The sequence below is a fragment of the Amaranthus tricolor genome, chromosome 13, assembly GCF_026212465.1.
Source record: "Amaranthus tricolor cultivar Red isolate AtriRed21 chromosome 13, ASM2621246v1, whole genome shotgun sequence".
Taxonomy (NCBI): Eukaryota; Viridiplantae; Streptophyta; class Magnoliopsida; order Caryophyllales; family Amaranthaceae; genus Amaranthus; species Amaranthus tricolor.
Window position 1 is genome coordinate 5,887,965 of NC_080059.1, and position 12,619 is coordinate 5,900,583.

The 12,619-nt window shown below is 33.0% G+C and overlaps 2 protein-coding genes across 4 annotated transcripts; both read right to left on the reverse strand.

Moving 5' to 3' along the window:
• Positions 1 to 89: 89 nt before the first annotated feature.
• Positions 90 to 5,741, reverse strand: LOC130798428 (agmatine deiminase). 3 transcript variants are annotated; one of them, XM_057661407.1, is made up of 11 exons: positions 5,525 to 5,741; positions 5,271 to 5,392; positions 5,048 to 5,161; positions 3,844 to 3,933; positions 3,681 to 3,753; positions 3,365 to 3,420; positions 3,187 to 3,265; positions 2,671 to 2,805; positions 2,091 to 2,323; positions 1,176 to 1,334; positions 90 to 791 (listed from the first exon to the last, which is right to left on the reverse strand). In XM_057661407.1, exons 2-11 carry the CDS (start codon positions 5,355 to 5,357, stop codon positions 705 to 707), a joined length of 1,113 nt encoding a protein of 370 aa, XP_057517390.1. In that variant the 5' UTR covers positions 5,358 to 5,392; positions 5,525 to 5,741; the 3' UTR covers positions 90 to 704. The 3 variants fall into 3 exon arrangements, with proteins under 3 accessions (XP_057517390.1, XP_057517391.1, XP_057517392.1); XM_057661408.1 differs by having other exon boundaries at positions 5,512 to 5,741; XM_057661409.1 differs by having other exon boundaries at positions 5,521 to 5,539.
• A 1,305-nt stretch (positions 5,742 to 7,046) lies between these two features.
• Positions 7,047 to 9,757, reverse strand: LOC130798429 (H/ACA ribonucleoprotein complex subunit 2-like protein). Its single transcript, XM_057661410.1, has 4 exons — positions 9,490 to 9,757; positions 9,333 to 9,402; positions 8,110 to 8,215; positions 7,047 to 7,332 (listed from the first exon to the last, which is right to left on the reverse strand). The coding sequence occupies exons 1-4, from the start codon at positions 9,617 to 9,619 to the stop codon at positions 7,171 to 7,173; spliced, it is 468 nt and encodes a 155-aa protein (XP_057517393.1). The 5' UTR covers positions 9,620 to 9,757; the 3' UTR covers positions 7,047 to 7,170.
• Positions 9,758 to 12,619: the final 2,862 nt, after the last annotated feature.

The following is a 12,619-nucleotide window of genomic DNA, read 5'->3' on the forward strand; positions in this document are numbered from 1 at the left end:
TACTAATATATTTTCATACTTGCAACTCAAATGATAATTAGGCTAAAGAGATTAAACATGATAAATTGATAACCTAACCTTTTTCTCTAATTGGTGATCAAGCCTTTTTAAATATTATGTTCTTTACATTCTCTATTCTCTTATACAAATTGTGTCATTAAGTGAATTACGAGTAAAAAGAAACAAAAAATGTATCTATCTATTATATAAAAACATCGCATCAAATCATTATTGCCTATACATGATACATATCATAAAATCGCTATGATAGAAATTCACAGCTGACAAGTCGAAGAAGACAGCAAAACAGAAAAAAAAAAAAAAATTTCCTTGCATAAATTCTAACTACTTAAACATGAGCCAAGTTGTTGCTTACATTTATTAAACGGGCAATGTCCTTTTGAGTTTGCACTATATAATTAGTTTTTTTTAGTCATATAGTGTAAACTCAAATGAACGGAAGGAGTAAGCTACAGAGAATCTGAAAGCTGTAAACATTCCTTCTGAGCCATGAACTCCCAAGCGATAAATAAGTTCCAATCAGCGCTAGTTTGATGAGCTAGCCTATGATTGAAGACTTGTATCATTGTATGAATGATGGTTCCGACTTGCTGTTATTAAGAGAATGGAACAACCCAAAGGCAAGATACAGGTACGAAAAAAATAGCAGGTCGTGGACGCTTCATAAAAACTCTTATTCAACTTCACTTGATAGCTGGCTGTTGCTGGGTTATACAATGAATATTTCCACCTCCCAAAACAATTTCTCTAGCGCCTTCGATTTTTACTACCTGAAGATATTCATTGCAAACATTAGTTTTCTTTTGTGATGTGTAAAGATGCATTCGATGGTAGAAACCTAGCACATTTACTATTGTATATGATTTGGATGAAAACGGTTCTACAAAGCTAACACCATTTACTCCACTTACGTGATCATCTTTTCGAAACCCATTTAGTACGCTTTAAGACGTCTATTTACCATTACAAGAGGGAGGGAGGATGGGGGGAAAAACGAAAGTGTTCTAAAGACGGATCAAAAGGGGGAAAGGAAGCTATAGGTCTAAGTCTAACCGTCTTAACATGTTACTATGCGTACAAGAAAACTAATACAGAAGCAAAGAATGTCGAATCATGAAGAAAAGAAAAAGATTTCCATGCATGCCTACTCTTACCTCATAGTCTGGAAAGGTTTCTTTTAAAACACGAACAGCTTCATTGTCCCATTTCTCATCTCCGAATTGAGGAGTTATAATGCCTCCATTGGCAATATAGAAATTCACATATGAAGCAGCAAGTCGAGTACCGGGTTCTCTTGGTTTTGCCTCCCCATCCTAACAATTAGACACAAAAATTAAAATTGAAGGCAGCAGAGAACATTACTCGAAATCTGCAGACGTGCATGTTTATACGTGATTACATGCTGATCACTTTAGAATAGCACTCTATCACTAAGATAAAATCTACACGATGCATTTAAGCATTGTGTAACAAAATTAACAGATCACTACTAGTTTATGCACACAGATCAAGCACACAAACAAAGAAGGAATATTCAACATATCATTCTCTTCCAATGGATAGCTGCATGATTATCTGATAGGATTACTAAAAACAAGTGGACTTCCTCACTTCATGCAACGACAATGTATAGAAAATAGAAACCCGATCCAAAATCCAGCAACATGGTAATATGATAACGGAACCAACTAAATGAAGGTATACGAGTTAAAGGCGTGTTGGATTGCAAGTACGGATGATGCATCAAGGAGGTAATAGGAGTTAAGAAGAGAAAATGAAGGTTTGTGGGAGATGTTGGATCGAAAGAAATATTGATGGTTAAAGGAGACATTTCGAGTCATAGTTACCACAAAAGGATGGCGGGCAACATTCTTCCCTCTCTTCTCACACCACATTACCTCATACTCTCTATCACTATCAAATTCCTTATGTTATCTTCTACTAGCCACTGCATGTATCATTGCTAAATCAATGATAGGGGTCTTAAATAAGCAAAGGATGAAGTGCATAAAAGGCTGAACATGACACAATGAGACATGAAAACGTCTTTAAATCTTCGATGTCCTCACCTGGATAACACCAGCAGCTTCCTCATCAGTCATATACAGTGGGCCTGGGATATGAAGTTTAATTACTTCTAATTTTCTACCATTGGCATCTGTGGTATTAGAGAGAACTGACAAAGCTTCAATGGATCGTTCATACTGTAGATCTGATTTATCATTCGTCCAGGATAACAGCACAACACCAGGCTTGACAAAGCAGCACATATTATCTATATGACCATTTGTATCATCATCACCTGCGACAAAAGGGTACATGTTATGATTCGGCAATAACATACTATAATAAGACAGACATGAAAAAATCCAAGCAAAACCCTCAATTCAAAACCAAAAAACATTATATACTCTCACATAGAAAATCATAGATATGTACAGAACATTAATAAGTGAGTAGCTACCATGTTAATAAGTTTTTGTTTGCATTAGAAGGCATGATCTTGACAATACAAAACAATGTAACACACGTAATAAAAAAAAAACTCCACAGACAATGAAAAATATATAGTAAAGCACATGATATTTCAAATGATATTAGAAGATCATGCAAAACAATATTAGGAGTATATAATTAAAAGCGTCATACCAAATAATCCTCGTGGCAGCCAAATGATCTTCCGAACTCCAAGGTATTTCTTAAGATTATCTTCAATCTGTTCTTTAGTCATATCCGGGTTTCTATTTTTGTTTAAGAGACATTCCTCTGTGGTGAGGCAAGTTCCTGATAAGAAGCAGAATAGAATGCAAAATATAAACATATATAATATTGGTGACTTTCCAGTAAAATTAAAAAAAAATAAAAAAAACATAAAGAATTGGACCCCTACTCAAGGAGAATAGCTTGTTAAGTAAGAACTCGAATTTAGAAACAGTACAGTTTTGAATGAATCTTAATTCATACAAGTTAAGTATATCAATTATTGATATTGATATGTGAATTATAGCATATGACAAACATTGCTAACATGTCACACTCACTAAAGTCAATGTAGGAATGCACATAAAAGAAGTTCATATTCATTAGATGAAAAAACAATAGTTGAAATCAAAGAAAAGACTAGATAATTTAACTACTTGAAGTAATAAAGAACAAGAAACTTACCTTCCCCATCAACATGAATACTGCCACCTTCTAGAATCATAGAATGAGGGAATCTAAAAACTTTCTCAATCTCTAAAATCTACAACAAATCACAAAAGATCAAGATTGCTTTATACTTAGAAGATGTAAGAGACATAATTTAGAATGAGAATGGTGATCACACCACATACATACTTACCTTCCTTGCAACACGGACGTCAAGTGTCCAATCCTTATAACAACCGTCATCAATACCTAAAAGATACAACATCAACTAATTTAGCTCATAACAAGACATGTAAAGCAAAAATTGAATATGTTTCTCAATGCATAACAAGTTAAGAATGCAAACAAAAAAGAATTCTATATCATACTTTCAACTACGTTCATTATAATTCATAACATTTCCTAGTACACAAACTAGACCCAACCAAACCAAACCAAACCAAACCAAAACACCCACTTGGCTATTATCATTTAAGCGACAATATAGTTGAAGATGAATGAAGGCTTACCACCCCAACTATTAAAATTCCAATCAATTCCAGCTAAATTCTGAGCCCCAGATGCACTCTTATTCACTACAAACTAATTACAAAATAATTAATTAAATTTTCTAGGAATTGTATAAGTATCAAAGGAATTAATGAAAATGGATGAAGTATAAAAAAAACTTACAGTAGGTCCAGTATCACGAAACCAAGAATCATTCATACTCATTTCAACAACCCTGATGTTGGGGGGTAACTGACTCCTTGCATTTGTCCACTGTAAAAGAAACAACTTTCAATGACAAGCCAAAAGGGTACTTTAGTGTGTCGCCCCGTTTAGTTAATGACATTAAAGGAAGGTGAAATGTGAAGTACACATAAGCTACAAGATCAAAACTTGAGGTTGAAAATGAATATCTATGGTGCAAGCAATGAGTTAAACCAAATTTGCAAGTATGTAATGAATAGCAAAGTAAACAAGACTACAAGAGAATAGCAACACCAAGATTTAAGGTGGTTTACCAATTAAAGGCTATATCCACCATACCTAGCTAAGATTGTATTAATAATGTGTTTAAAGAACAAAAACAACAAACTTGAAGGAATTACAATGAAGAGATTAATAGGGGAAGGGAGGCTTAACGTTAGGGGATAATAAGCAACAAAGTGAGCTAATGCATGAGACTTTTTGGCTTACTAACATATGACCTAGGTGTGTGATATTTATAGAGAAAAATAGGGCAAAAACATGGCAAAGGCCTGTGCTCGTTTGAGCACAATAGTGCTCCTTCGAGCACATTAATCAGGTTGGATCTCGAATTTGTGTAACGTGTCTCATGGTTCCCAATGCTCCCTTTAACCGTCCTACTTTTATCTTAGGCTCATTGCTAGCCTTGGTATCTAATGTTTCTACTTTCTCCAACAAATGATTGTTCAATCATTTGTACCATGAGTATTTCCTTCCATGTTCCATCCAATCCCAAACTAGCATTTGGCCTTTCTCTAATCCACCCAACATTCTCAATTAATCACCTTAAGTAAGTCCTAATAACCTGGTAAACAAAAGTCACCCATGCTCCTAACAGCTAATAATAAGAACAAGTTTTAGTGTATATAAGAAAATTGAGCCCATGGTAATAAAATTGTGTCATCCACAAACCATTTTTTCTTCACAATTTTACATAATCACCTAATAACAACTTCTCAAATAGTATTGGATGATAATTAAGTTTGTGGCTAGAAAATTGAAGTTGGACAAGTATGAAATTGACCATGAACCTTGTCGATTTACATCATATTTTCATTACCCTTTACACCATTTAATACGAAAAACCAAACTGAACCGGTGCTATAAAATTTATGAACAGAGAAAGTATTAGTAATTGATGGACCTGAGCAGGGCTAGCACAGACAGTGACAGGTTCAAAGTTAGAAATAGCAGTTGCTACTTTAGAAAAAACACGCTGAGCATGAACTGCATTGTCTCGCCAATTATCAAATCTTTCCTGTTACAGTCAATAAATCACAAATCCAATTAAGGGCGTTTAGTGGGAATAGTAGCAAATTCAAAGGCAATTGACCATAATGAAACAAGGGAAGGATAAAATTGATTACAGGCCAACCCATCCAGCATTGGGAATGAGACTCCCATTCAGCAGGCATCCAGTAACCATGTTGTTCCGGCGTCCCCTTTATCTCCATTTTCAGAGCAAATCAAGAACCCAAATTTGTCCTCTCTGCAAAAACACAGAACACAAAAAAAAAAAAGAAAAAAAAAAACTGGAAATCAATTGAAATAGGAGCAGAAAACAATTTAGGGGAGAGTAGAGAATAAGGTGAAGATGATTCGATGAACCAGTAGTACACACTAGAATGGTACGGTCATGAGTTGTTGATATTGAATTGGTATGGTCAGGCGCCAGGCCGCCAGGGAATATGATGCGGTGCTTCCATTTCTTTTTGATTTATCTAGCTTATGTTAATAAAAAGTTTTAATGTGAGGTCGTCTCACTATGCGGTAGTCTCAAACAAGATGAGCCGTGTTACTTGCTATGTGGAGGGTGGCACAAACTAATATAAAAAAACTTGTATTACAGGAGACCGTCGTATTAGGAAACAAATTCATATAATTAGCTCATTTATATAATTAATCACTTTAAAATCATAATTGAATACTTTGACACACTAAATGTACATTAATTATCCCAATAAAAATATATCATTAGACAAATAAAATAAAATAATACTCCAATTTGTATGGAGAACTCTTTTAAGTATCAAATCTCTATTTATTAAGAAAAATTAGAATATCGGATTAGTAGGGTTAATTTTATATGAATTTAGAACATATTTAAATATTGTGTATTTACCTTAAATTTAAAGAGTATGAACTATCAAATATGACTAACTGAGTGAATAATGAGGAGTATAGGCTTATCTTGTAAAAAAAAAAAAACAATATACAATAAGAATTGTACTTCTAATGATAAGTCCCTACTAGACTTGACACCTACTCGAAAGAGTTCAGGAGATTAATACTACTTTCTCCTTTCTTATTTAGTTGCAATATTGTTTTTGGTTTTTTGACACAAGTATTAAAAAATGTTATTATTTAATGCATAATGTCTATAGTATCTTTTAATATTAGTAGATAACAAGTTATTAATGTATAAAGTGAGTATAAAGTAAGGATAAAATAAAAAATTATTGAATTACTTTTAGCCAAAAAATATAATGTTGTAAATATTGTGAAATATTTAAAAAAGAAAAATATTGCAAGTAAATTGAAACAGAAAAAAAAAAAAAAATATATATATATATATATATATATATATATATATATATATATATATATATATATATATATATATATATATATATATATATACTATGGTACATCGTAAATGAATGTTTCATATCTCCAAACTTATCAAACATGAAAAGTCGCTATTTTGAGGGTTTAAATTTTTTATATAATTATTTTTATAACAGCGTAATACATGCAAATATCATATAATTCATGTGAAAATTAATAATCATTCATTTGCTTGTAAATTGACTATATATTTTTAAATTATATATTTTGAATTAATGGTTATAGATAAAAATCAATGAATTTTGGTAATTAATAATACTATTAGTTGTATTTTATGGGTTAATTAGTGTTATGTCTAAAATGTCGTGTTTTGATTTTTATTAAGAATCTAGTCTTAAATTAGTTGGAACAAGTATCACCTTTTTCAGACAAGGTTATAATATGAGTTCGATTCTCACCTAACTTATAACACCCCTGAATTTCCAACCCCATATACGAAACCAAAACAGCAAAAGGAGGAATTCGGATGCTACATCAAATTAAAATAAAATTAAATAATTAGAAGAAAAAGAAAAGAAGTGAATATTATAATTAAAGGAGTAAGAAAACTCTTAAACACGAGTTGCAGAAATTTTCAGTCATGTTACATAATCGCACATCTGAGAATGGTACAAAAGCAGCACTCGTTCTCGACATTTCTCAAAACATGGAAGCCGTCAATTCACGAATTTCTGATGTAATTTGATCAGATTCCGACTTCAATTTTTCTTGATCCTCTTGGCTTAGTTCCCCCTTTGATGGCTTGTTTAGCACCAGAACACAGCAGGTTGGTCTCTTAGTGGCTCCAGCACTTGCAAGATCCTGAAAATTGAAACTTAGCCATTAGAAGAACACACACATTGTACTGTACAAATAACAAGGCAGCTGCAAATAACTGACAGGCGAAAGAGATGCTACCCATCCAAATCCCCCATTGCGGAGTCGTGTATGTTATAAATGAACTATTGGTAACTAGTAAAAAGATCAGTGAACTATATTTGAATCAGAATGTCACAAGAAAATTAATTTCCAAGACTAAGTTTTCAAGGACAGAAGAATAACCATAAATTAGGGTATTTGCGCCGCTAGCTACTGAGATACCATTGCAGAAAGTTAGGACTGGTGTGATTGTATATAAATAATAAAAGCAAGATTTTGTCACTTGCAAAATGTATAAATGGCATAGGTCATCTAGATAAACTTGAGCACAGCTCATGTAAGCTTACGAAAAAAGGAACCAAACCCATTTCATTATCATTCCCTCACCACCAGTTGTTCTTTTCTTGTGCTTTCCCAAGCTTTTGATGACAATGAAAGATAAACCACTTAAGTCTCAACACAGAAGATGGGCATAAGTCATCTGATAAACTATATGTCGAAATCACTCCAATAACTAGTTGCAGCATCGCAGTATTAGCATCCCAAGAATCAAGAAGACTAAACAAATGCGACTAAATAAAGAGGTCTATGCCAAGAGGGGAAACAAACAACACAAAAAGAATATAGAAACATGGGAAGTTATAATTGTTGATAGTTATCAATAAGAGTAGACACGTTATAAATACCATAACATATCAAAGCAGGGTAAAGACAACTTACTTCTTTAGAAGGTACATAGACGTAAGGAATATCTGCTTCTTCACACAAGATTGGAACATGAGTGATGACATCAATAGGTGATATATTTCCAGCAATCACACATATTCTGCATCCAGCCAATAACAACATAGCTATGAGAATGAGGATTGGGTAGCACAAATGAAAATGAAAATGAAAAGAGAGTAGTATATGTCCTTGGTGTAAAGGGGACCATAAGCTCAGGAATTTAGCAGTAGCAAGACAAGCAAGTATTGCCAAACTCAACCTGGCAACTAATTTTTTAATTCTAAGTATATTTAGACAATATTTAAGGAACGAGAAAATAGTGGGAGGGGTCCCAAAACATTCCATTGCTGGAAGGAATAAGTTTGAACAAAATGTGAAGGAGCGATTCCTACCAATTCTTCTCCTCTCATTTTCTTATCAAAAAGTACAAACAAAAGAAAAGGCATCACTCCACTCCACTCCCCTTCCTTTCCCTTCACAAGTAAGTTCCTGTCATATATCTGTCAAAGCATGAATCTGTGTCCAAATTTTATAACTATTCACATCCAATTATTTTAATTAAATTATTAAAAATAATAACCCAACTAGAATCCCAAATGATATATAAAGGACCAAGCTTCAGCATTATCCTCTTTAGAATATAAAGAACAAACCAAATGTAACCATTATCCTCTTTACAAGATAAAGAGACAACTACAGTTAACCCATACCCCTACAAAGTTACCATACACTCATCACCTTCAACACAATTATACCAATTTTCAACATTATTGTATCCTCCATCTCACGCCAAATAGGCAAGAAGTTCATTTTGAAAACAAATAGTATCCAATAGTAGTTCAACTGCAAGTATCCATACACAAACGCTAATTACTAGATGAATGGCAATAGAGCTTGTACTATAACACATGAACACTCATCTAACATCCAAATATAACACACGCACGCTCTATAACCTAACAAGAACTCATGCCCTACACAACTAAAGTATTGAAATACAATATTTTTGGTCAAAAATGTTCAATTGTTGAAACCATGTCCGAGTGTCTGTGTATAGTAATTGCACATGATTTATTGAATCATTTTTACGTAACAATCATGTACAAATTAAACAAACTTTGCCGTTTTCACTCAAATACATTGGAGATAGAATCAATACACCAAACTTCAAGCATAGAAACATAAATCTTTATTCTAGCAGAAATTAGAGTGAATACCCTTTATGGCCGCGTCTAATACTCTTAACAACTTCCTTCACTCCTCTTTTCAAGCATTTTTGTTCAGCCGCTGAAACAATAGTACCATACGTTTCAAATTATTAAAAAAATCCTCAAAGAAAAGAATAAGATGAATCAAAACTAAAAAGAAATAAACCTCTACGAATGAGTTTGTAAGTGCGCTTGCATAGCTTTTTTCCAGCCAAAGGTTTAGCAATAGGAGCAAGAGCAACAGATTTCTTTTTCTCCTTGTGTGCCGACTTCTCAGTTTCACTGTCGCTTCCCATATTCTCTCTACTGTTTTTGAAAAAATGGCAGATATGGCGGACAATTAGGGTTTAAATGATTGAGAGAAGGGTTTTAGGGTTTTACGAAAGGATTCTAGGTTCTGCATTTTATTTAGGGTTTTCTACCAAGATAATAATTTTAAAACTCCATAGTCCATATGATTCTAACTTGCGTTGGACTACGTTCTCAAAATGGGCTTATCTATAAACTTGAAAGAAAATTTGATCAAAATAAGCTTTTGTTCTACAAAAATTTACAAAATGAGTTTTTAATCGACTTTTTGTCTCAGTTGACTGTCCTTGACTTAGGATGTTAGAGCATTTATTTTAGTGATCTATTAAGAGGTCACATGACCCAACTAAGGTAAAGTTCAATTAATAGTGACCTAAAATCAGGTGGATCATGCAAAAGGTTGGAAGAATAGGTCTCATGTTGACCTGATCTCTCAAACGATCGACTTCTTTTTTTATCAAAGCATACACCACATGTCGCCGTGTAATTGGACTGTGTTAAAACACAACAACACAATTCCTGCTGCGCGTTAGAGTATTGCATTTTATTTTCACGTGTCTATCCTAGATTGGTTGGTTAAAAATAACTTTTATTTTTTCTTAAATTGTTATTTTCTCATCAATAATTTTTTATAAATAAAAAATATACAATTAATATTATTTTTTCGATATCTATAAAATGAGACTAATTTTAGTAGTTTAAAAACATTTTCAAAAATTATAATTTTCTTTGTTAATTTTCTAACTTTTTTTTCTTTTGTTAAAAATCCGAAAAAAATCTATCAAATATTTTTAGAAAAATATGGATTCAAATGATATGATTTTGTAAAAATAATTTAATTTTATAAAAAAAATAAAAATTACCTTGTTCATAAAAATATAGTTATTAATAATATAATTAAATAATAGTTGATAAATTAAGGAAAAGAAAATATAGTATGATAGAGAAAAAGTAAGAGAGAGAAAATGATGTTCTTTTAAAAGAGATTATTGTTAATAAGATAAAGTTAAAAGATGAACTTTTAGGAGAGAGAAAAATTGTGAAATACTCCCTCCTATTCGTAGATAATGGGACATTTGCTTTTTCACACTATTCAATGCTTAATATCTCTTATCATACATAACGAAATATTATAAAAAGTGGATATTAATAATCTTTGCATTGAAACGAATTAAACAAGATATCACTTGACTATGTTCAAATTTATAGATTAAGAATAAAGTACCAATTAAGAGTAATAAGTGAATAGTGTCAAAAATTAAATGTCCCATTATCTATGAATAGGAGAAAAAAGTAAAATGACTATTTTTTTGGGTCATGAGTAAGGATGCTCTTAATGCATGCGAGCATACGGCCCATCCCAAAATTTTTTATTTACATATCAACTCCAAGTTCTAAAACACAAAGGTTTAAAATACCTATTCTAAGGCTTAAACCTAGGGATGGTCATGGGTCCAGGACCCTATTGGACCCGCTCCGATTTTAAGGGTCTGGGTCTTATTTTTTGAGACCCATCGAATCCGGGTCAGATTTGGACCTAAAAATTAATTGGCAGGTCTGGGTCTGGGTCCGGGTCCAAGGGTTAGGACTCGGACCCGAAACTAGACCCAAACTCTAGACTCAGACCTTGAACCCGCCCCACAGACAACGACCCGAAGCCTTATAAATTAGTAAATTGTTTGTTTGGTTGTCATCAAATTGTTTGTTATGTTTGATGTAGGGATGACAATTCAGTCCGAATCCGACCCTAGTCCGACTCGATCCGAGGAAAATAATCCGATTCGAGTCCGAGGAAAAGGTTATCCGACTCCAACTCCAACTTCACGATCCGAATCCGAGTTAGAGACGGACCGGAGTTGGACCTTATTAAAAATCCGACACTCCGACCCGACTCCGACCCTGAAGGAAATCCAACTTTAAATTTGACTTTTAACCCAATATTTTGTTTCCTTTAAAACTCTAGACGTGACTAATTCAAGCTCTCTCTCATACTAATTGTAATTTTCGATTTTGAAAAACTACTTCGAGAAAATTTTGTTAAATTGTAGTATTAGGAATATTTCTCATTTTAAACTTGAATTCAAAGTACATATTTTTTTGTTAAATTGTATTTGAAAAATATATTTTGTTAACTTCGTATGCTTTAAATCATCAGTACAATATCACAATGATAAAGTTTGATAATAATCTGACGCCGTTGGAGGTCCGAGAGTTCGAGTCGGGGCAAACTTGGAGTATGCATATTCCGACTCCGAGTGGAGGTAGACTGAAAAAAAAAGTTCGACTAAAATCCGGAGTAAAGTCGGAGTATGTATAATCCGAGTCGAGTCCGACCCATTGCCATCCCTAGTTTGATGTTTGATGTTTCTCTTAATGCCCAGAATAAGCTGGCCTCTGCTCCTTGTTTTATCTGGTTTTCGCAGATTTAATGGCACTGGCACTGCTAAATAAAATGTACACAACTAAAACAGTTTGTTTGGTGTTTAATAAGTTGAAGCAGGATTCATTATTAGGCTTGTAGAGGTTGAATGCATAATCAACATCATAGTTAATACGTTTGTCTAGGGTCAATCAAATAGTCTTCACAGGCCATACATTTTCACAAGTATTTTTAATAAGTACTTTCTATTTAAATTTTATGGACTCGAATTTAGTGTTTGTAATAGAATTTAAGTATATATGGATGATGCTATGCGGCAATGGATGTTAAATTCGTATTAAAATATATGTAAAATACGATAATAAGTCTTTCACCAAAATACAAAAAATATAATGACTTACAAAAGGTTTAAATTTGACAAATCAAAGAGTCATTTTTTAGACCCATTAGATCCGAAGAGTTTGGGTATGGGTCTAAAAATTTTGGACCCTTAGAGTCCAGATTTGGATCTGGATCTATAAAAAATAAAAGGGTTCGGATTCGGGTCTGACTTGACCCGCCCCATGACCATCCCTACTTAAACCCCTATTTCAAGTCTTAACATTCC